The 22,374-nt window shown below is 46.3% G+C and overlaps 5 protein-coding genes across 8 annotated transcripts; 1 reads left to right on the forward strand and 4 right to left on the reverse strand.

Annotated features, from left to right (window-relative positions):
* Window positions 1-51: 51 nt before the first annotated feature.
* On the reverse strand, window positions 52-931 carry LOC115769405 (2-aminoethanethiol dioxygenase). The gene has a single exon (XM_030714208.1). The coding sequence runs from the start codon at window positions 906-908 to the stop codon at window positions 180-182; it is 729 nt and encodes a 242-aa protein (XP_030570068.1). The 5' UTR covers window positions 909-931; the 3' UTR covers window positions 52-179.
* A 367-nt stretch (window positions 932-1,298) lies between these two features.
* Window positions 1,299-1,883, reverse strand: LOC115769407 (39S ribosomal protein L36, mitochondrial). The gene is made up of 2 exons (XM_030714209.1): window positions 1,769-1,883; window positions 1,299-1,717 (listed from the first exon to the last, which is right to left on the reverse strand). The coding sequence occupies exons 1-2, from the start codon at window positions 1,865-1,867 to the stop codon at window positions 1,331-1,333; spliced, it is 486 nt and encodes a 161-aa protein (XP_030570069.1). The 5' UTR covers window positions 1,868-1,883; the 3' UTR covers window positions 1,299-1,330.
* Window positions 1,884-2,199: 316 nt separating this feature from the next.
* Window positions 2,200-4,295, reverse strand: LOC115769404 (ADP-ribosylation factor GTPase-activating protein 1). The gene is made up of 5 exons (XM_030714207.1): window positions 3,946-4,295; window positions 3,261-3,832; window positions 2,994-3,198; window positions 2,828-2,887; window positions 2,200-2,741 (listed from the first exon to the last, which is right to left on the reverse strand). Exons 1-5 carry the CDS (start codon window positions 4,003-4,005, stop codon window positions 2,217-2,219), a joined length of 1,422 nt encoding a protein of 473 aa, XP_030570067.1. The 5' UTR covers window positions 4,006-4,295; the 3' UTR covers window positions 2,200-2,216.
* A 357-nt stretch (window positions 4,296-4,652) lies between these two features.
* LOC115769696 lies at window positions 4,653-6,242 on the forward strand. Of its 2 annotated transcripts, none has more exons than XM_030714621.1 (4): window positions 4,653-4,746; window positions 5,315-5,424; window positions 5,482-5,665; window positions 5,718-6,241. In XM_030714621.1, exons 2-4 carry the CDS (start codon window positions 5,401-5,403, stop codon window positions 6,017-6,019), a joined length of 510 nt encoding a protein of 169 aa, XP_030570481.1. In that variant the 5' UTR covers window positions 4,653-4,746; window positions 5,315-5,400; the 3' UTR covers window positions 6,020-6,241. The 2 variants fall into 2 exon arrangements, with proteins under 2 accessions (XP_030570481.1, XP_030570480.1); XM_030714620.1 differs by lacking the exon at window positions 4,653-4,746 and adding an exon at window positions 4,905-5,256 and having other exon boundaries at window positions 5,718-6,242.
* Window positions 6,243-10,514: 4,272 nt separating this feature from the next.
* LOC115769566 (paired box protein Pax-7) lies at window positions 10,515-20,591 on the reverse strand. Of its 3 annotated transcripts, none has more exons than XM_030714418.1 (6): window positions 19,935-20,580; window positions 15,788-16,018; window positions 12,924-13,064; window positions 11,660-12,070; window positions 11,418-11,602; window positions 10,515-11,256 (listed from the first exon to the last, which is right to left on the reverse strand). In XM_030714418.1, the coding sequence occupies exons 1-6, from the start codon at window positions 20,221-20,223 to the stop codon at window positions 10,729-10,731; spliced, it is 1,785 nt and encodes a 594-aa protein (XP_030570278.1). In that variant the 5' UTR covers window positions 20,224-20,580; the 3' UTR covers window positions 10,515-10,728. The 3 variants fall into 3 exon arrangements, with proteins under 3 accessions (XP_030570278.1, XP_030570281.1, XP_030570280.1); XM_030714420.1 differs by having other exon boundaries at window positions 10,838-11,239; window positions 19,935-20,591; XM_030714421.1 differs by lacking the exons at window positions 15,788-16,018; window positions 19,935-20,580 and adding an exon at window positions 13,145-13,587.
* Between the last annotated feature and the right edge of the window lie 1,783 nt (window positions 20,592-22,374).

A 22,374-nucleotide genomic window follows, 5' to 3' on the forward strand; every position in this document is an offset into this window, starting at 1 on the left:
ATGTACTTTGTAGCTAAGTTAATCTTGGTCCAGTGAGTACTCCACTGGATGTTTACATTAAAAAAAGAGGCAATTTTATTTAAATAACACAGAAAATGTTTGAAGCTGCCGCTCCTGGCATGCTGTATGTGATGTTGAGTGGAAATAAATTAAGGTTACATATAAATTTTATAGATACTTCACTGTACATCGGTGACATTGGCGCCGTAAGATTCGGTGGCGCACATAAAGACGCACTGCAGCACAGAATCGGGCGTTTGTGTCCAATCACAGTAATAGCTAGCTGGCGAAGGAATGCACTGCAGCTGCAGCTGGTCACCATCCGACTTGGGGCGATAGAAGCGGCAACGGCGAGGACCATATATCGGCATATTGGCATCGTATGGTGGACTTAGTATATCGAAAAAAGCAGCTATGCCGCTTCCGGCATGCGTTATCTGATGATAGTTACGTTTGCGTGGCGTGAGCAATGCGCTCGATGTCTCGGCTGTCACCAGGCTGGGCTCCTCGGCGGTAACCTTGACCAGCGTGGGATTCATATCATACAATAGCGGCTCATCTGGGGCCAGCTGCTGTGAGTAGCTCTGTACGTGCAATTTGCCCCAGATACAGCGCAGCAGGCCATACATCATGGGATGATCGTGCAACGGAATCGAATTGTTGCCGCGCACTATGAACAAGCTCATGGAGAAGCGTTCGTCCTCGAAGATGTGCATGTAGCTGCAGGGTGCACGGGCGGCATTGGTGACATCGTCGCGAAACAGCTCCTCCTTAATGTGCAGATCCCGATAGGTTAGCTCATCAGTTAGCTGCTTGAGGTGCTGAAGATTGGCATTGAAGCTGGCAAGATTGGCTCGATCGAATGTCTTGAATGCCTGGCGCAGCACGCTCATAAAATGGCTCGTCATGGCCAAAAACTGGCGATTTGTTTCGCGTTATCAGTAATGCACCGGACACGGCCACGAACCTTAACTGACGTCAGGTGTGTTTTTAATGGGTAATTCGACACGAACCCTTGTTAATTGAGCTGCGAAGCAATTGCGGCGACAAAATTTATAGATAAACAAAGCGTCAGCTGTTCGACAGTGTTGGAAAGTGCACAAGCAGCCAGTAGTAAAACAACTGTAAATCCTTAAACTGTATTTAAAACTTTATCAGGTATTCTCTAGCCGACTGTTTTTTCAAATATAAGTAAAGCTTGCAAGTTTTGTGTATTATGTAAAGTATTGATTTCGTACTGCGTCAATTGAACAGTTTTTTTAATTCAAGCCAGCAGAAATAAATTGACTAATTACATAGGTAACAGTTCTTTATGGAGAACAAATGCTCATTAAAAGCCCCTTTCCTTGGATTGTGTGGCATGGGTCAAGATCCAGGATTTGTAGTCACGTTTCTTCATTGCCATTTGCTTGTGGCGCGGGTGCGTTGGACAGATGACATAACTGCGCTCCTGACGCACCACAATGTAGCAATCCTTACAGCGGCGCTTAAGACGTCCCTTCACCTTGAATCCGGCCACTTGTTGTACGAGTGAATTGAACGGCACCAGAAAGGATGTTGTATTTGTTGTGGGCACCAATTGTTGAACAATTGTGCTGTGAGCCGGTGTGCTTGTGGCTATGGCCGTGGAACGCATTAGCATATGAAAGCCTCGTGCGGGGGTGACGCCATTCCAAAGCCGCGCGCTGCACTGCAGTAATTTACTTGCAAATGACATCTGTGAAGTGGTTTTTAATTTATATTTTCTAATAATTACACAAACACGCACCTTGCACCACATTAGGGTTGCCAGAGTTTGAAAGTGAATTGTTGGCCGCGCTGCCAACCATTCACAGTTAATGAACGGATAAATTGAACTAGTTCGCATTAAATAAAATACGTGATTTTTCAAATTATTGAGACACACTTGTTAACTTGTTAGATAATTAGCTGGGAAAGGTGCTTAGGTTTGAATTCATATATATATTTTGCATATTAATTCGCTTTGTATTATTTCTATTTAAAATTGGTCTAACCTGTAAAAATAATAATGGAAATTATAACCGTTCTTTGTTGAAAATCGTTGAATATAAGTTTGATCATAATATTCGTTAATTACATTAAATGCGCGTACGAATAAATCGAAGTTTCTTTAACAAAATGACAACAATCAAAAATAATACAAAACAAATCAAAATATCTGACAAATACACTTCACTAATGTTTCACTTCCGTTGTTAATTCATTAACAAATCCCATGCATCATCCTCGGCGCTTGTTTTGCCAGTCAACGAAGCAGCGGGTTTGGGTTTCACATTTTTCACATCCAGATTGTCGAAACCTTCGCTCAACTTCTGTGAAGTCTCCTGCATCTTCATGCTGCGGCGAACGCTTTGACCACCAGACGGTGTATTTTGATACGATGTCTCCGCATTCTGATAACTTGTTGTATTGAATCCAGCCCAATCGTCGTCTTGGGTAAGCCCGGCACTGGTTTTGCCGATGGCATTGCTGTTAAGCTGATTTTGATATGAGCTGGAGCTGGTCAGATGCGTTTTGTTGTTAGCATTCTCCTGCCAGCCACCCCAGTCACTGTCACTAACGCCGCTCTGCTGGCCCAAGCCGCCGGCCAGGTTCCCACCAACCGATTGGGAGCGTTGATAGCCGTTGTCCTCGAGACTGGGATCGTTGTAGCCGCTCTGAGACGATGTGTTGGTGCCACCTGCCAAATTACTCCAGCCACGCTTGCCAATATCCGTCACCTTGGGTTTTAAATAGACACAGAACAGATTTCAGCAACAATTTTTTCTAACTTTCCGAAAATAAGCGTTTGCATGTGATTACCGACCTTATAGGCCACATCTGTAACCCCACTCTGAACGGTTTCTAGCAAGGTGCCTTCTTTAATCTACAACCAAAACGAAAAGCAAACGAAAACTCAAACAAAATTATACAACAAAATAAGAATAGCAATGGAACAAAGAAAGCCCAGCTGATTTTTCTTATCAACACACCTTGGTCGAAGCCAAATTGACTGTAGTTACGGCTTTTTCCTTGGCAGTGCTTGCCAACTTGGAAGCATTTGAAGAGAACAGGCTCCAGCCCGATGCCAATGTGGTCAGCGTGGAGTCTATCAGCTCCTGAGATTGTGTTTTCGGTGGTGGTTCCCGTGTAAACCCAAATCCGGCATATTTGCCGCCCTGATTTGGTGGCAAGTTTCTGTGAATATTTGGCCAAGTTTACAACGCATCAGTCATATAAAAAGTGCACAAATAATATACTCTGGACGCGAAGCGTTCTCCATTTGGCGACGGCTAAAGAACTCTTCCTTCTGATCTTTGAACTCCTGTGTCTGGAACTGCTGGTAGCCGCCAGTCTCGTTATAGGCGCCACCTCCATTTTGATAGCCTCCAACGGTGCCGCTGCCACCATAACCTGTTGCGTTAGCGCGGGTCTGCGTAGTGCTACTGGAGCTGGAAGTATAGCTGCTGGAGCTATACGAACTGTTGCTATTCAAGCGCGCTTCGGCGTCCTTTTGATTCCAGCTTTTGCCCTGGGCCAGCGTTGATATCTTGTCGCGATACAAAGCTGCTGCTTTGGAATTGTATCTCTGCGTTATGGGCGCACGCTCGTTCCAATCCTCCTGATCTTCTAGAAATTCACGAGCATTGCGATTACCGCCGACTTTCATCTTCTCCAGCTCAATGTCCTTCCATTTATCCATTGTTACGGAGCGAACGAACGACAGGTGAACGCCCAGGCTGCGGTGCTTGCCAGAACACTCCAGACATATCCAAATGCCGTAGGTAACGGACACCCACTGAGGATTGTGGGTGCCACACTCGAAACATTTCTATGAATCAATTATCAAACAGTTAGGACACGTATTTGCCCAAGTTTTTTCAATGTCTTCTCTATGCGACTTGCGTGTTTTTTTACACACATGTGTGTGTGCCTTAACCTTACCGAATTCTCGTCCTGAGGTTTCAGCTCTTGCAGCACTCGACGTGTTCTGGGGCTAGCCATGGTGACAATTAACAACCGTCTTTAAACTGATTTTCACACTGCGCTGCCTTCACAGTTGATATCAAACTTTTTGCTGACGTTGGCGTTGGTTGCAATCGTTGAATTATGAAAATGCGACATTCATGTAAATTGAAACTACGGGGGCTAATGCTGATTTGTTGCACTTAAATTAACACATTTAATGAATTTGTGCATTTGTTTCCTCAACCTTAACTGCAGTCATAAAAGTTAATTGCCAAAAAAAAAAAACTGTTTAACACAGAGTTCCACTTGGAATGCTCGTAGTAAGTGTGACCGTGCCAAGAAATGCAATGGTTTCGCCGAAATGAACCAATTTCGGTTTTTTTTAATACCAGCAACGGGTGGACCAATTTAAAACTGACTACAATTTAGCTGAAATAATAAAATGTATATTGCTTATAATATCAATATATATAATAATTAAAAGTGTTAAGCTTTGTTGACGTGTTAGATAGACCAAAACTAATACCAAAATACCAACTACAAAAAGCATTCGGTCGCACTGCTTTTAATACAAGTTCGCATTTCAGTTAGGATGCTCACCAGTGCTGCCAGTTTAAATATTTTCTATATCAATTTAGTCTTTTTCATAGGTCGCCAGCCGAAAACCTTAGAAATGTTATGCTAATGTAGCTGTTAACTAATATTGCAATAAGAAGTGCACATTTGAAAACCCGTATATAGCAATTCGTGCTCAGAAATCTTATTTATCTATTTAATGTGTGTATATAATCCGATTCAGCTGGTTTGCTGAAATGACGCTTGGCAGCACTGGTGTTCACTTGTCGTTGCAGCTACGCACACTTGCAAGCTTGCTATACCGACAGAGCGTTGCACAGCACAGCGTTGCAACTCTACACAATCAGCTGTTGTTGTTTATATTTTGGTTGCTTAATAGCAGATTTGCTAATTTGAGAAATATGCCAGTTAAGAGCTTTCAAGAGACGCTCTTTTAACTTAAATTCTACTTAAGTCCACCAAACCTCAATTAAAAAATCTAACAATTATAGTTTCTTTATGCATCTCTAGCTTTGCAGCTTTGCACTGCTTTTCGTAGTCAAGGGTCTGGGTTTAGCAGCGTTGCAATAAATTGTTCGCGGCAAGTTGTTGTTGCAAGTTATTGCAATTTTGCAAAGCTGCAACGCCAAGTTAGCACCCAAAGTGTTATATTTTTAATACATTAGTGCTTAGCCTAAGGCAGCGGCTGATTTACGGCATCAACAAGCAAAAGTAGGTTAAATAGTTATTGTTTCATAAAATAAACCAGTTTTTATTTGTTTCATTGCAGTGGAAGGTAAATTGAATCCGAAGCGCAAACGGGAGATTGAGCCAAAGAAGTGGTCGGAGAGGGAAGTCAATGATATTTTGAATTATATGCGAGTGCACAGTAATATTGAGGTTAGAAATGGCGCGCATTTTAAGTTCTATTCATAATAATATGCTTATGACATACAGAAACCAACTGCCCAAATCTACTATAGAAAACTGATAGACGAGACCAAGTTAGACGCGACCTGGAACTTGGTTCGTTTTAAAGTTCGCCATCTAAAGGGCGGCTGGCAAAAGGCAGATGCGCACAGAAAGTCTATTGTGGCTGGAGGCGAGGAAAGCGACAAGATCGATGAAACAACCTTACAAGGTATTGTTGCAGATTCTTAAAGTGAGACAATAAGTGCATTAACTATTTACAGCAAAATTGTTAAGGATGTGCCCCCACTACGAACAACTGAGTGACATTTTTTCGGTCCGCAAGCAAATGGAGATGGTTGTGCGTGACTCTCAGGGATCTTGGAGCAGTCTCGACATGTCGCATTGCGAGGACGAGTCGACAACCGATCCCCCGATCACATCTGGGATCGGTGACTTATCGCAGCATCAATGGATGCAAACGGAAGAAAGTTTCATGAAGATCGCCTTTGGGTTGAGAGGGAGACGCTCAAATTGCACCAGGAACAGTTTTTATGGGCCAAAGAAGTGGAGGAACGCAAGTTGAGATTAGAGGAACAAAAGTTTAAATTAGAGGAACGCCGAATCGCATTGGAAGAGCAGCGCCGAGAAGATGATTTTCAATTAAAACAGCTAGAACTTGAACTAAAACATAAATTACAACAATAAATCAAATACTTGTTATTCAGCCTAAAACTTTTCCTTGAGGATACCAAAACCTTTCTCAGCTTGACGCAATATTTTCTTATATTTTTCGCATATTAAAATAATATTATTAAATGGAACATTTAGGTACAATATTAATAAATGTGGACAATATACATCTTTTGAAAAACTATTTAATTTGAATAAATGCTCTTCCAGATTTCCAGTTACCATATCCAAGGATTTCTTTATGGACAGGCCTTATGGTTCTGGTTATATGAAAAAATCAATTACATATGGTATATATCTATACTGTAGTTGAAATCAATTTGAAACTGGATCAAGTTTTGCATACCTTTTCCCCGAGTACTCGAACAAATTTAATTAATTATTGTTGAATTTTGGTATTCGTAAAGGTTGTGTTATCGATGAGGCGTCTTACAAATTATAACTAATCATGCTGATCTGATTTTCATTTTAATTTCATTCATGTTCTTCCGACCAATTCGGCAGCGTCATGCCGAAAGTTAATAAAAACAGAGATTTATCACACTCCTAACAGTAATCAACAACAATTCCACTGTCGGTCGCTGGAAGACAAGACTGTGGAATTACCTGAGCGATTCCCATACAAAGGGGCCGCGTGTGGTCCCGGAGTTGGAGTCCCAGCGGCTGTGGCGCCGGGAGCGTCAATTTCCTCCGGCATTAGACACAGATACTTAGAGCAGAGGTAGAGGAGAGGGGGGGGGGGGGGAGATGCTCACATACCAATGTACACATGTATGTAGGAGCATGTGGAGGGCAATAATTCAATGTGAACATTAGCATATAATTATGCACAATATTTTTGCAATTCACAGAGATGGGAATCTGTGGGGCAGCAAGTGGAGCCGCGCCCAAGCAATCGATGGCTGCACTGCCCAACGTTAATTTCTTTTCAATTTTGAAACTCGCGCATTTATTTAAGTCAGCGCATTGCTATAATTTGCGTCACAATGTCGCACGCCCCCTGTTCCCGGCGCAAACGATTCACGATGGGCGTGGCTGTGGCCGCGGCCGTGGCTCCGGCTGCGCGTATAATTGGGCAGGCAAACCAAAGGATGTGTTGAATTGAAATGCCTGCCGGGTAATCCGATCGACCGAACACCGTCCGCCGCTGAGTTATGACGCATGCCCGCTAAGTGAGCCCGGCTCTTGGCCAGCTTTTGGCCAGCTCTTGGCCTGGGCTCGCTGGGCACTCGACGCTTTCAACAACTACTGCTGCTGCAGTGGTGCCTGGTGGTGGTCTTATCAGAAGCCGTTGCGCACTGCCCGAGCTGCCAAAAATGGCATTGCTGCGCATCCATTATCCGCGCTCTGTCACTGTGCGTCTGGTGTGTATGGTGGTGCCCACCACCAGCGCCACTGGGCATTTTGCACCCAGCTCTGAGTTATAGTGTGGATATGATCAAATTATAGGCTTAGCATTGCATTAAATTCGCATAGACATCCGATGGGGGCTCTGTGCCCGGCTGGCTAACTGCCCTGGCTGAGCATGTGCGGCGCATGTTGCGTTGAGTCGAGTCGAATCGAGTCGAGTCGAGCCGAGTCTGGCATCCGGTCAAATTGGAATCCATACTTCATTCCGGAACACTGCTAATCAGCAGCTGTCGCTATGTTCCATGCAACCATCTATAGAGCACGCACACACACACACACGCACACACACAGACACACATACACACAGCGTGGAGCAACACGAATGGTATGTAAATGAGGTGCGTCCAGTTCGCACGCTGCTGCCACAAAGTCTGCGCAGGCGCAGTGTGATCTTCCTAAAACAAAAAAAAAATAAAATAAAACACATGCAAATACAATAAAATCGTTGAAAATTGCACCAATTAAGTGGCCAATGTGTTTGTCGAGGATGCGCGGGGATGCTGGGGAGTGCGGATCCTGGGGGCATTGCTTCGCATTTATCAGCGATATTAAAGCGTTAAGTGAATTACTTATTCTCTATAGGCCGCTGCAAAGCAAAGCCAATGCGTTACCTTTCATGTCTACCTGTCCCGGGCGATTCCGTGTCGCTTCTCGCTGCTCCACTCCGCTCCGCTCCGCTCCTCTCTGCTCTGCATCGTGCTAAAGTATAAATGTGTGCGATAGCCGCGATGTTGCATGCGACAATTATATGCGCTGAGCGACGCCAGTTTGGCTCCCGCTTCCCATGGCCAATACGGGCGTAGATGGGGGCATTTGAAGCTGCCGCAGACTCAAGCCTGATATTTACACTTACAGCAACAGTCACAGGGACAGGGACAGCCAAAGGGACAGGCACAGGCACAGGCAGCTACCATTTCCATTTTCATTGCCGCCTTTGCCGATCGTTGCTGATCGATTTTCAATCGATCGCCAGCATCATGCAACCGCGCACAGCCCCAGCCTCTGGTCTGCGAAACGCAGACGCAGACGACGACGACGACGACGATTCAGCGTCAGCTCCTTAGTTCAACAAATCGTGCCAAATAACACAACATAATGACAACAAAGCCGACGACAGGAGCAAAGACGACGTCCTCCACTTGTCTGGTTAGCTGGCTCTGCAACTGCGACTGGCACTGGGACTGCGACCAAGTCTGAGACAGTCGGTGATTGCCATTTCAAGATTTTGCCACTCATACATACACATAAGCACACACACACACACACACAGCAGCAAAGTGTGGGGATCGCAAAAATTAAGAGATATTTATAATAAGCACGAAAACCACTTAATACTAACGCCTTTGGCAATTAAGAGCCACAGCTATGGCAGGGATGCTGCTAACAGAGACATTCCAATGTTCGACAGCCCAGTTGGGTTACTTTCCATGCTAACACAACGAACAACAAACACATACACACACACATACGCACACACGCACACAGATTCTTGCCAGATGGAAATCTGTGCTTTGATGACATGCTCATTGGTGACGTCTTCGCTGACATGTCATGAGCTTACATGACGACTTCGGTGACATGTCATCGGCTGTGTCTAGTCTATTGACATACTCGATGACATGTCATCAGTCTGGTCTTGTAACATAATCAAACCGGTTCGAGAACGGAATTAATATTAACTTAATCGAAACCCAAACTGGAACAAATACTTTCAAGGGAGACTCAAATGCAAAGCCCCAATTTAGCCCGCATCTTGTATATGAAAATACTTAGGCTTGCAATATTTTCAGTGCAACGGGCAATTTTACAGTAAAATTGTTATTTGTTCAACATTTTTAGGTATATGAACCAAAATCTGGTTTGAAGGATTTAAAAACCCAACCTGAAAGCAGGACTTTGCTTTGAGCCGTGAACTGAACCACCATTATAGAAACTACTTAAAAGGAAAAGCTCGAAGATACCTTTGTTGACATGTCTTGCAGCGTGTCCTGCAAGACGAGTCGCATGACAGGTCCACAGAAATTAGCATTCCTGTGGGACATCTCCATCTCTAACTATTTGTTACTGATATGTAGCGCAGATTTCGCTGGTGTTGCAGCTCCAACTAGGCCATGTCAGCAGCCACTGTAGTCGCACCCTTTGTAGTTGAACCATTACAGAAATGAATATGTAGATTTTGTGTACTTGGAAGCACAATGCTTTTCAGCGACTCATCAAAAGCCGCAGGTATGTAAATTTCATGGGTTTAATTGTTTTCATTCTCTGCAGAGGTTTCTTTCTTTAATTTCTTTCACGGCGGACTCGCGCTGAGCTGGTGAAGTTGACGCCTTCGGTGGCTCATTACAATCAATAATAGCAGCTGGCGCTGGGGTTCAATTGATTCCTTCAATATCGACGCAGTCGGACAGTAAATGAAATGAAGTGAAATGAATAACTGTTTCGAGTTGCCCAGGCCTGAGTCGGAGCCAGAGGCAGTTGCCAAGCCAGAGCTGTGGCTCGCTTAAGCGAACGATTATACAAGTGGTTTTCTGATTTGACAGGCGTTAAATTAAAATTTAATTCGGCCATCTATATAATTATAGTGATCCATCCGAGCATACACATTGACGACGACAACGAGGACGCTGACGTCGACGACTTCTCAGCGCATGTAATTAAAGCCACATTAATCATCCAGGCCCAGGCCCAGGCCCAGGCCCTGGCCCTGGCCCAGGCCCAAGACCGGCCACATTCGCAGCCACTTGAGCCTGACTCTGAGCCTCTGTATTTGTGTTTGTATTCGTATCTGTGGCTCTTCGTCTTGGTAGCCACAAAATTGTCAGATTTGTCCACTTGAGTTATTTTTGAATGCGCGTCGAGCGGCCGCTCTTCTCCCGCATCGATGGGTGTCAACTCCGCTGAATTCCCGACCAATTATACGAAACCCGTGAGAATTTGTCGAATTCTTATATGTATTGTCTTATATAGGCATATATACATATGTATACATATATCGATTCCGTCTTTATTTGTACTCAGCACGTGTTTTGAATGCAAACTGAATAAATTAAGTTAAAAAAATTGCACTAAATTCTCGATTTAAAGCGATAGGAAACTGACAAATCCACAAACTTGCATCATTTTTTTTTGTTAGATATTTTCTAGTTTGGATTAGAATCTAGTTCTGGAAATACAGCATGTTGATTGCACTGTTTAATTAGCCTCCGACTCCGTTTCCGTCTCCGCATCCACATTGATCTCCTCATCCAGCTCCGATCGGGGCTCCTTCTGCGGCGCCGCCATATGCCGCCAGAGGTACTGCCGGGCAAAGTTCAGGGCGAAGGCGGCCGCCGACGCGGAGGCGGATGCGGATGCGGCGGGCAGGGCGGCACGAAAGGCGCTATGCTCACCGCCCATTAATAATGGAACTGATGCTGTGAGTGAGGCAGGCGGCGGCGCTGTTGCTGTCGCTGGATCGCGGCCTGGGGCCGTAGGGCTTATGCTGGTGCTGATGCTGATGGGGGTGGAGGTGTTGCCCTCGCCCGCCAGTGTCGTGTGGTAGACGCTGGAACGGGTAGCATACTGCAGACTGGAGACTGCCGCTGCAGCCGTGCTCTGCTCCTGCTGCTGTGGACCCAAGGCAGCCGCGGGCTGAGGCGATGTCGAGGCCGAGTCGCGCTGCTTCAGCTGATTGACCCGTTGATGGCGCCGCCATTTCGCTCGTCTGTTGGAAAACCAAACCTAATTGATCAATCGATGGAGAGACAATTTGTTAGTTGATAAAAAAAAAAGAAGCGAGCGTCTGTGTGTCCAAGTCGGCGTCGGCGTGTGTGGTTAGTAGGCAACAATCAGGGGCTAGGAGCACAGTCCATTGTACACGGGTAACTCATGGGGCAACTCACCTGCACCCGCGCCTCGCTCAGCGCCGTGCGCGCCGCTAGCTTCTCGCGCGTGCCCACGCAGGGATAGTGCGACTTCTCGAACTCCTTCTCCAGCTCATCCAGCTGCTCGGCACTGAACGTTGTGCGATTCCGCCGAAACTTGGGCTGGTCACTGTCCTCCGAATCGCTGCCCTCGCCTTCAATATCTACAGCAGATTATTGTTGAGGATCAGATCCGGATTTATGGAGAACTGCGCACTCACCTATCATGCGGTTGGCATCCACATCCGGCGAACGACTGTCCCGGCTGCCCGACCCCGGTGATAGTGCCGGCAGGGATAGGCGTCCACTGCCCGCGCTGCTGCCGCCGCCGGCGCTGGTGCTGTTGTTGTTGGTATTCGGATTGGAGCTGCCGTCGCTGTTGTAGCTGCTGCTGCCGGGCAAAGCGCTGCTGGCGGGTAGCGGCACAGCGCCCCAAAGCGGATGGTGGCCCGGCAACGTGGCCGGCCAGGTGGGAAAACTCGTATAGGGATGTGGATGCGGATGCGTTGGATGTAAAGCATAGCCATAGCTGGCGGCGCGCGCAAACTCCGCCGCGGCACGCTCGGCGGCGCGGTTGCGCAGGATGCGATTGATGCTGCTCACCGAGGGGGCAGTGGCATTCGTGCAGACACCTGGGGGCAAGACGCAAACTATTACGAACGGATACTGGCGCCGGATGCAGTGCGTCGTGACCTGCTCATGAACCCAAATGCCGACTGACGCAAATTAGATTGACTGTAATGAGCAGACCAGTTGCGATTGGCATCTCCACATACGAGCACAGTCGCAGTCAGAGCCCCTCGAGCATGGTCTTTGTGTGTGTCCGAACGTCTCATGTGAGCGATGGCAATCGGACTATTCATCGCACAGCGCAATTGACTGGCGCAGCGCTGGAGGCAACCAGGGAACCAGGCAACCAGCCGGGCATCCACCGGTGAGTGACACAAATGTGAGCACATTTACATATCAATCGACTAGCCCAGGAGCGGATGTTCATAAATTAGCCAATCGATAAATCTCCCACAGAGCCGAAACAATTCTTACAACATTAAATGAGGAGCTGGGAGACCGCGCGCAAACACACAGAAAGGAACGCAGCAGCTCCTCTTTGGCCTGGATCAATTCGCTGGCTAATTCGTATTACGAGTACGAGTACTGACAACCGCACCATAAACACATCAAGCTGATGCTGTCAGCTGCTCAAGTAGCTGCATCTCAAAAGCTGCAACGCGTAACCCTATGCCCGCCCAGACGCACCGCGCCGGACAGGACCATTCATTGATGGTCGACTCTCGACTCTGGCCCGGCGCTTGTCAATGGCTTTGTGCAATTTCGCTTTTGGGGGGTTCCCATCAGTTCTTATTTTAATTAGCTCAACTGTCGCGCTCTGTTCGGCTCTGTGTTCCCTTCTCTTCCCGTTCCTGTCCCTTCACCTTGCCAAATGGCATCTGTTTGTTGTTCGCATTGTTCACAAATGGCACTCACCTTCGCTAATCAGTCTCTCGCGTATTTCCCACGCGAATATCGTTGGATTTTCGCGTTTGTACTGCTCGATCTTGGAGACAACTGTCGGCGTGGCCACCTTCGGTTTTGAGCCGCCAATAAGCCCGGGCGGGCGCAGTGTGCCTGCAAATATGTAGAACTTAAAGATGAGCGATTGACCAGGCTTAACTCTGGCTTTTTATGTTAATATGCAAAATGTTGACCTCTGCTGCTGATGCTGCTGCTACTGCCTTGCGGCAACTCGCATAATTTTCGCATTATCAAACGCTGCTCCCGACTGGGCACCCGTCTGGCTCGTGTGGGCGTCGGAACCAGTCTCCAAGCCCGCCGGCCGCATTGTGTTGACAGCCGCTGCGAACTACCTGCTGCGGCTGCCAACTGACTAACTAGACAATTGAAGGCGCGTTCCGCCATTCAATGGCGCGCTAATTTGAATATTCGGCAACGACACAATTGTACAACTCGCACAACAACAACAACAACAAAAGCAGCAACAACAACAATGCCAGCTTCAGCGCAGCTTCTCGTTGATAATTTGTCGGAAGCGAGTGACAGGCGCGCGCTGTTTATCTTGTGAATTAGGCGTTAGAAATCAGGGGTTACACTTGGAGAAAAACGCACTCAATATTGGTACTTAAAAGGCTTAAAATATTTTTAATTGCAATGAATATCATTTACGATATTGAAATAGTAATTAATTAGTACTTTTCGGCTGACCAATTATTAAATACCCATACAAAAAAACTCAATTTTAATCCCAATGTATCTATACGGTTGATCCAAATGGATCTGAATGATTAAGCATTTAGAAGTTGATAAGATTTTGCTTATATAAGAGAAGAAACTATGAGAGTCTAACCGAGATATCTTGAAGAAAAATCCAGTTTTTCATGCAAGAAGCTTACATTCAACCGATTGAAAGAAGATAACATAGCTTATTCTCTTAGAAACTAACCTACTGAACGCCAACATATATAATTTACATATCACACTTTTTCTCTCAGTGTAGCTGACAATTGCATGAATACTACACATTGATTGACTATACATTGTCATAGTAGCCCAGGTTTGCTTTAATATATGTATCTACACTTATGCAAATTAGAGTTTTGCAAAAAAAAAAACGGAAACTATTTACACATTTACACAGTTTAAATTAACTAGCGACAAAACCCTCCGCCTGCAACCTGCCTTAACGTTAATTTAAATACAGTGAATGAATTATTGCTCCACCGACTCCGCACAGATCGGATAATTTATGAGTATTATTCAAAGATAGCCCCGTGAATGGTTGCACTGAGCGAACTGAGCAATGCGCCTATTTACTCGTGTACAAATCAAGGTAGTACAAAATGCAACAGGTGGAATTTAGCTGCTTAAATATAGGTATATTAACAATTAGATTTACTTTGAAAAGCTTTGTCTAAAAAGATGGTAATAATGGAAAAAGTGGTATAGTTGAGTATATTACATTTTTTAGCATAATCAAAGCACTGAAAACTAAAAGTGGATCAGAGGGAAACAGATATCAAAATTTCGAACACGAATCATATAGGAAAATGTATCATATACAGTCAAGCCCTTAAGTTCTTAAGGTCTGGAAATTCTTATATGCGGTATTTTGTAGCGAATTCAAGAATATGTATTTTAATTTTCGTAACTAAACAGATCCATTTTCAAGTTGTAAAAGGATCAAACTATTTAATTGAAAAACACTTAAGAGTAAAATGTGCTCGTAAGAGCCAGACCTTTGATCGTAAGAGCCAAGGCTGCAAGCTGTGATCATAACTGGTATTCCAATTTGTTTCTTACTAAGACCCTAACCAAGTTGATTAAGAGACAGACTAATCACAACCCGAACCAACACATTGTTTCAATAAATTTTGAGGGAGACCCAGCCAGTAAATTTGGCTTATTGGATTAATTTAAACACATTCTATATGGATTTTGGGTAAGGATCAGATTTAGCCTAGCTAATGCTTTAGCTTAGCTAATAATTTGACTTAACTTAATAGCGAGCTTCAATATATATGATAAACCAAGGCTTAAACCAAGACCAGAAATAAAGCAGCTTTGCAAACGCAACCAATAGCAGAGTTGGTTCGAACCACTGACTACTTTTTTGGGTTAGAACTTGAAGGAAACACTTCTTTTGTGAGTGTCTGCTGTAAGTATTTGACCATGATCGTACCCTTGGAAGATGAGCTGTCTTAATGTGTTGACTTATATACTAAGCTATACATAAAACACTATTAAAAAGAGCTATAGCTGCTATTTAAAACAAAGCAAAATTCTTTGTAAAACTGTTTGAAAAACTAACTATGCCAAGGACATTGCACTACAGATGTCCGACTTAGAATCTGGCAGTCGAGTTGGCCCATGTCATACAAATATAATCTATCCAAAAGCAAAGCTAACCTCCCGCTCGAGTGCCCCCTTGGAATTTGTTTAGCTTGTCGCGGGCGGCGCGCAGAATTGCAATTTAGAGCGAAAAAACTGGCAACAGGTGTGCGGCGGCTGCGACGACGGCGGCAGCGGCCTCTATTGAGCATGCTTTAGCTATTGCCCAGGTGTCAGAATTGGGCATGGTAAGGTGCAATCGATTTGTCGTGTATACGTGGCCCACTCGTGGTCTGGGGAGTCACAGTCGTCCAAATCGATTACGGACGCTTCGGCTCCTAATTCAGCGGGACACATTTGGCAATTGCATTTGGAGCACGTGTGCTTTGTGGTTCGGTTCCGCGTTATGCAGACGCTGGAGCTGATTGCATTGGTCAGGCCAGACTTGCACCCCTACAAACCACAGACTACCCCCCAAAAACTGTACCAATAGAGAAAAGACTTACCCAGCAGCTTGGATACTGCGCCCTGTTGGGAGAGCATATGTTGGGCCAGATCGTAGCCCCGCAGGCCAAAGCGTGACAGTTCCAGTAGCCGATGCTGGGAGGCCAGAGCGCTGAGATTTGTGGCCGCCGCCGTCGCTGCGTTGCCCTGAGGGGCCAAGAGGGCCAACGTGGGAGCTGGTGGTGAGCCGGCGGCTAGCATCGATGTGGACGGGCAGTGGCTGTGCGTAAGCGCTGCAAAAGATCGACAGAGACAGAGTGAATGAGAGAGAGAGAGAGAGAGAGAACGAGTGCGCAAAATCATTAAATGTCAATTGGAATTTAAACGAAGCTGCTGCCAGAATTCCGCGCATGGCAGCCAAACACCAAGAAATTTGTAGCCCAGAGTGTATGGGCATGGTTGAAGGCGACGGGGCGTACGGGGGCCAACAATGATTGGACAAATTTCGGTCTGTTTTTGATCGAACACGTCAAAGACTTAAGCGAAGACACAGTACACACAGTCCCGGCCACAATGTGACGAGTGCTACAAGCCCGTGCCCCTGCCCATTCCCCTGCCCAAGCCCCTGCCCGCTGGCGGAAGTGTCAACGTTTATGGTCATAATGGCGTGTCAAGTGGACGTGGTGTGGTCCATTACCGTCTCCTTCATGAATCAGTTTTGTATGGCAAACGATTGCCGGACTGCCAACAGCTAATTTGAGCTGGAATTTATGAAATTCCTGATGTCTCCGCGCTGGCAATTTGTTGAGGATCGGATCGACTTGGCTACGAGGCTGGCGGTTGGGTATCTCGTTTGTCGTTTGTCGTTTGTCTTGGCACCGATTAGCAATTCCTCAGATGTAGAAGCTTTTATGTTCATTTTGACATTTTATCTGATCGCGAGAACTGCACACATTTTAACACCTCTTTTTTTTTTTTTTTTTTTTTTTTGGTATTTCTCTTCTGTTTTGCTGTTGTTGTTGTTGTTGTTGCTTTTGTTTGCCTTGTGGCTGCGTGTGTGGCAGCCAGGTTGCAGATGCTTTGGTATGCCCAACACTGACCTCGACGACCCTCAGCTACGCTGCGAGCTGTGCTAATTAAAGCTGTTGCCTGATCTGCTTGCGGCCAAGTAGCGCATCGGGTAGTTAACAATTTGTTGCAGCCGCATGTTGCGCCAATTGTTGTGGTCGCGGTTATGGTTATGGTTATGCCTGATTTATGCTGCGCTCCAAACAATTGACGACCAGCCCAATCACCAGGCCAGGCCAGGCTGCAGCACACACAGAGTACACGCTGCCTGCGCTTATGCCACGGATGTCAACGCGGCAGTACCACAAAATGCGTACCAGGTCGGTGGCAGTGGCAGCGGCTGAGACCCAACTTCGAGCTGGATACACCCGATGATTTACTACTGATCTTAGCGGCAATGCGACAGCTACGGCTGCCTCGACGCACCTCAGTCAATTGCAGAATCGGCTTAAAATCGCACGACTTGGCGCAGCCCATACTGTCCGTTCCGTCCAGCCCGGCCGCACTCGCACATCAGCGTGCAACTTTTAACAAGAAGCGACGCCGCATTCAAGAGAGACAGAACGAAAGAGAGCGAGATGAAGAGAGAGGGAGAGAGCACAAGTGATGATCGCCTCGGAATTCAATTGATAGTTTGATTTATTGCTACCGGTAAAGTTTTTGCCGCTGCTGCGCTGCCAGGCACTGCATATAAATTAAAGTTGCCCGCTTTTTCACTAAGCGCTCTGTCCCAGCCAGGCGATGTCCCTCCCTCTCTCTCTCTCTCTCGCTCTGTCGCTCTTTCGCTGCCCCAAGCTCCTCTAGAAGACCGTCCCGTCCCGCCTTGTGGCCACTTGCTGCTCGCTGATCTTGTTTGTCGCGCGCAGCACATTACTCGTTGGGGCTTCTGGTTTTTAATGCGTAATATTGTGATCTTCGCACGTTTAGCTCGCCTAGAGAGCTGCTCGATCTGCAAGGAGAGTTGCCAGCCAGTTGCCAGCTAGTTGCCTTAATTAAACCAAAAGGATGCCTATTCGATCGAATTATACATTCCTAGTCACATATTATTAAAGTATTAAGGGCTTACGTGGCATTCCTGGAGCATTAAATCCAAAATTCTATTGCATCAATATTACAATCAAGGCATGTGCCTGGTAAGGCTAATTGTAAATTACTCTTATGTATGTGTGCACACTTTTACAATGTGCATTTCTTATGCGTAATATTGTGATCTTTGTTGCTATAATTTAACCAGAAGGATGACAATTCGCTCGAATTATTTCCTATGCACATCTCAGAGTATTAAGTTCTTACCCAGCATTCCTGGTGTATTAAATCGTTAATTAAGTTTCCTTAGGAAATGTGCCTGATAAAGTTCATTGAAGAGTAAACATATGTAGGTGTGCACAATTACAATGCTCATTTTAATGCGTTATATTGTGATCTTCTCACGTTGAGCACATCTTAAGAGCTGCTCGATTTGCAGTGACAGTTGCCAGCCAGTTGCCAACGAAAAGGCTGCCCATTCGATCGTATTTTATATGCCTAGTTAAATATTATGATTCCTAATCCTAATCCAAATTCCTAATTCCTAATCCAAAATTCAATTGGATAAGAATAACAAGTATATCAATATTGCAAGCAATATATGCGCCTGGTAAAGTTCATTGTAAACTACTTATATGTAGGTGAACACATGTTTACAAGATATTATGGCGCGTTACTCAGGGAACTTTTATTTTGTCAATGGGTTTGAATATCCTTAGCCCATAAAATTGGTAAACAAAGGCTTAACGAATTTATGTAGCGTACGTGTTTCGCAGAAAGAGGCCTTGAGACTTGATGAGCAGTCACAAGTAAGTCGATCTGCACACGTCCATAAGATCTGTTGATTTATTTAATTACTTCCGTGTTGGAAACTAAGAGCCACATCATTTGATATGTAGATTTACGATCATATACTTAAGAAGTACATTATAGATTGCAGACTAAACCTCTTTTCATTCAAAATTAAAGGAAATGGGCTATAAGATCTAGGTGTTTGGTTTAATATTTCAGTTCCGATCTAAAGAATATATCCACGTGTCAAAGAGAGTATTCTCATGCATTTCGTAACGATATTTCGATTGATGCCCATAAAAGGAGAACCCTTACGAAGCGGAAGGGTTGGCCCAACTAATTTCCGGTCAAGTGACTTATGCTTATGGCACAAACTGAAAGTCGGGTGACATAAGTGGCATAAACATCATGAGCAACTACATATGGACACAAATGAGGGCCATCATGTGATGAGCATCGGCCGAGCTGAGGAGGCTATGGCTATGTACACTTGAAAATCATTGTGCACACCTTTTATACGCTCGGCTTTCTAAGAATAATGCGAATACACGCATCAAGTAACCCGAAACCCTTAAGTATGGTTTCTGCCCAGTGCTTAAACATCAATGTATGCCATGTACCCATACCCGGGTCGGTCTCGCATGGTATATGTGTGTGTGTGTGCGTATGTGCGTATGTGTGTGTGTGTGTGTTGAGTGTGTGCCTTTGCTGGTTTAGCGTCTCTCTGCGCTCTTTTTATAATTATTTATTTATTGTGCAACTTCCAACACCTTTTAGAGACAAGTCAAAGCTTTGGCCCGTTGTCTCGCCCGCTGCAACAACCGCATTTGCTGCCTGCTGCCCCCTCCCCCCCTGCCGCCGTGGCACTGGCAGTCGCATCTCGACGTGGCCACTCGATGGCCGCCGACATGAACTAATTTTATTTGACAACCCATACTTGTGCAAAACAAATTGCCACTGATGTGCGAAAGACCAAAACAGTTGGCAGCTCTGCGCTGCAGTCGACTATTTTGTCGTTGTTTTTGTTGTTGTTGTTGCTGTTGTGAAATTTCCAAATCATTGCGCTTTTCCAATGGCCAAGTCAGGCTCGGGCTCAGGCTCAGGCTCAGTCGCAGGCTCAGTCGCAGACTCGGGCTCAGGCTCGGTCAGGAATTTAATTTGGGACTGAAGCATGGGTTTTATTTTTTGTTCAGCTCTTTTGGCCAGCTATATCCTTGACAATTCAAGGAATTTATAAAGTTCTGCGCAATGTTTAGACTGGGCAAGGTGCTGAGCCGGGCTATTTTTCTGGCAGCGTCCAATTGGTCTAATTGTCACACTTACCTGTGGGCGTGGGCGAGACGGCCGCCAAGCTGGGACTTGTTGTTGCCGTCGGCTGTGCGGCGCCGCTGCCCGTTGCAATGGCCTTGCCGGCCGCGCTGTCCAGGCCGCCCAGCAGCGGCAGATGTGGCGGCATGGGCACCGCTGCCATGCCCACGGGCAGGCCCGGCGGAATGCCGACACTGGGCATAACTGTAACGCTGGCGGTGCAAGTGGGCGTGACTGTTGAATAGGCCGCAGTGCTTTTGCTGGAGGTCCTTGTGGGGGCTGCCGTTGGCGCTGTTGTAGCCATGCCACAAAGCACAACAAAGGCACGAACGATAGCACAAACGATAACACAGTGAATAGTTAACGGTCAGTTATCGATAACTTTTGTAAATCCTTAAGCAGTCGATAACTTGTAAAGTTGTCTTGAATATGGAGCGCTTGCTATATTAAATGCAATATTTTATTTTTGTTAGCAGATTTCGGCTAGTAAAAGGGCTTTGCTTAACCGTCGGCGTTTTGAGCTTGTCTTGCGATACGATACGACACACGTACACACGCACGCACACACGCGCACACACGCTCGAGAGGAGCACAGAAAATAGAAACGAACGCGAACGGCGCAACGTTCCCGTTCGACGCGCACTCACTCACGCTGTTGGCTGACGCCGACTGAGACTGAGACTGAGACAGAAACTGACTCGGCGCGCCGACTGTTGTTGCCTGCTTGCTTGCCTGTCTGTCTCTCTGCCGCCTCGCCAGCCGCAGCTGATCGGGCTCTGCTCTGCTCTGTTACTGTATGCTGCTGCTTCTTCTGCTGTTTGCTGTCGCTGCTTCTTCTTCTTCTTCTTCTTCAACTGCTGTTGGTTTGCTTCTGGCTGTGGTTGCCATCGAGCGAGCATTGGGGCTCTGCTTGTTTTACTCGTTTTGTACGTGTGAGTGCGCGTGTGTCTGTGTGTGTGTGCGTGTGTGTGCTTAAGCGTGCGAGCGAGCGCGCGCGCGAGAGCGAGTAAGCCGTCGCACAATTGAGCGCTTCGTCGAGTTTCTGTTTTCAAACAGTAGTAAAAGTTCAATAATTAATTGACTACCTAAGCAGTCGCTGCTTTTGTTCAGCGGCAGCAGCAGCAGCAGCATTCAGCTCAAAAAGTTTTCGGCCAGTTTAATTGATGAGTGATTTTGTTTTGTAATACGGGGCGTATGTGTGATGTGGTAAAAGTTGTTGTATTTCAGTTATTTATTTGTCTCTCTTAGCTGTTGGAAAACTTGTCAAGCGAACGGAAGCCCGTGTAGCCGCTGCTGCTAATCGCACACTTTGATTATGATATATGAGGGCATTCATGGTCGCTGCTTGTCTTCCACCATGGACGCCGTCGTCCGGCGCTGGCTGCAGGGGCTGAGCGTGGGCGCCCGCTGTGCAGTAGCCATCATACTGCTCGAAGGCCGGGCCAGGGTGTGCAAAAAGCGCATTAGGCCAGACATCAATGGCAGGTCCAGGCAAAAGAAACAGCCAGGAATTCGCGACTGGCTAGCCAGTAACAGTAACCGATTAAGCTTAAACCAACCCCCCCACAAACACACACACACCCAACAAGTGCGACTGGGATGGAGCTAGTTTTCCGTGGCGGCTAGAGCGAGCGCGCTAAAATCATGGTGCTACGTGCTGTGGCACGTCCACGTCCACCCCACTCCTGCTGCCCTGCTGTGTGCCTGTGTGAGCGAGACGCACTTACTCAGGTCAGCACAGACAGTGGGCGATGCGATGCGACGCGCCTAATTGATTTATTTGCCCATTCCCAAGCTTATTCCCGTCGCCGTTCTTATGCCCATACCCAAAGCCCCTCACACTCTCTCGGGGCACATACATATCCATATGTATGTATGTATAACGACCACGACGACGCTGGTTGGCTTTGCTTTGGATTGCCGTGCCCTTGCGGCCCTCGAGGCGCTTGGTTCCCTTGGGGAGCGGGGTCTGGGCAACGGCGCAAATCCGAGTACGAGTATTTTATGTTAAAAGTAATGGCTGTCGGACGAACTGCGGTAGCTCTTGTTTCTCGCCGTTCTCGCCGTTCTGATTATGCCAAATGGAGCGCGGCTCAGCGTGCGTGACTCTGTGCAGGCCTGTGTAGCCCTGGAGCGGCGCGTTTCTTGCTTTTATATACAGTTATGTGTTTGGCGGAAGCGCTGCTTTGTTTTGGCAGCCAATTGTCCAAGTTCGAAGGCGTCGCCACGCAGTAAAAGTGTCGCACAGGCCGCGCTTCCATAGGCCCAATCACCGCAATCAAGATCCGACTACATGGCAATTTTGCCAAACAATATATTAGAGCATGGATGCGTTCGGTCGGGGGGTGGGGGGCGTGATTGCCAGCTTGAACGATTGCTGATGAGCCCTCTGTCAGATAATGAAAAATAATCAATTTTAATGGGCTATAATTTGCCACCGCAAAAGCAACAATAA

Source organism: Drosophila novamexicana, unplaced genomic scaffold (genome assembly GCF_003285875.2).
Source record: "Drosophila novamexicana strain 15010-1031.04,08,12 unplaced genomic scaffold, DnovRS2.1 tig00004554-arrow-pilon, whole genome shotgun sequence".
NCBI classification, from domain to species: Eukaryota; Metazoa; Arthropoda; class Insecta; order Diptera; family Drosophilidae; genus Drosophila; species Drosophila novamexicana.

What these genes read in the sequence shown, in the direction of transcription:
- LOC115769566 (XM_030714418.1), bottom strand. Translation starts at nt 20,223, where the DNA reads ATGGCTACAACAGCGCCAACGGCAGCCCCCACAAGGACCTCCAGCAAA. An exon ending in CGAGAGACTGATTAGCGAAG is followed by an intron (nt 12,071 to 12,923) that starts GTGAGTGCCATT and finishes TCTTGCCCCCAG; the next exon opens with GTGTCTGCACGAATGCCACT. An exon ending in TGAGCGAGGCGCGGGTGCAG is followed by an intron (nt 11,257 to 11,417) that starts GTGAGTTGCCCC and finishes TTGATCAATTAG; the next exon opens with GTTTGGTTTTCCAACAGACG.
- LOC115769405 (XM_030714208.1), bottom strand. Translation starts at nt 908, where the DNA reads ATGACGAGCCATTTTATGAGCGTGCTGCGCCAGGCATTCAAGACATTC.
- LOC115769404 (XM_030714207.1), bottom strand. Translation starts at nt 4,005, where the DNA reads ATGGCTAGCCCCAGAACACGTCGAGTGCTGCAAGAGCTGAAACCTCAG. An exon ending in AACCTCAGGACGAGAATTCG is followed by an intron (nt 3,833 to 3,945) that starts GTAAGGTTAAGG and finishes ATTGATTCATAG; the next exon opens with AAATGTTTCGAGTGTGGCAC. An exon ending in TTACAGATGTGGCCTATAAG is followed by an intron (nt 2,742 to 2,827) that starts GTCGGTAATCAC and finishes TTAAAACCCAAG; the next exon opens with GTGACGGATATTGGCAAGCG.
- LOC115769696 (XM_030714620.1), top strand. An exon ending in GAGTGCACAGTAATATTGAG is followed by an intron (nt 5,425 to 5,481) that starts GTTAGAAATGGC and finishes TATGACATACAG; the next exon opens with AAACCAACTGCCCAAATCTA. An exon ending in CGATGAAACAACCTTACAAG is followed by an intron (nt 5,666 to 5,717) that starts GTATTGTTGCAG and finishes AACTATTTACAG; the next exon opens with CAAAATTGTTAAGGATGTGC.
- LOC115769407 (XM_030714209.1), bottom strand. Translation starts at nt 1,867, where the DNA reads ATGCGAACTAGTTCAATTTATCCGTTCATTAACTGTGAATGGTTGGCA. An exon ending in CAACCCTAATGTGGTGCAAG is followed by an intron (nt 1,718 to 1,768) that starts GTGCGTGTTTGT and finishes ACCACTTCACAG; the next exon opens with ATGTCATTTGCAAGTAAATT.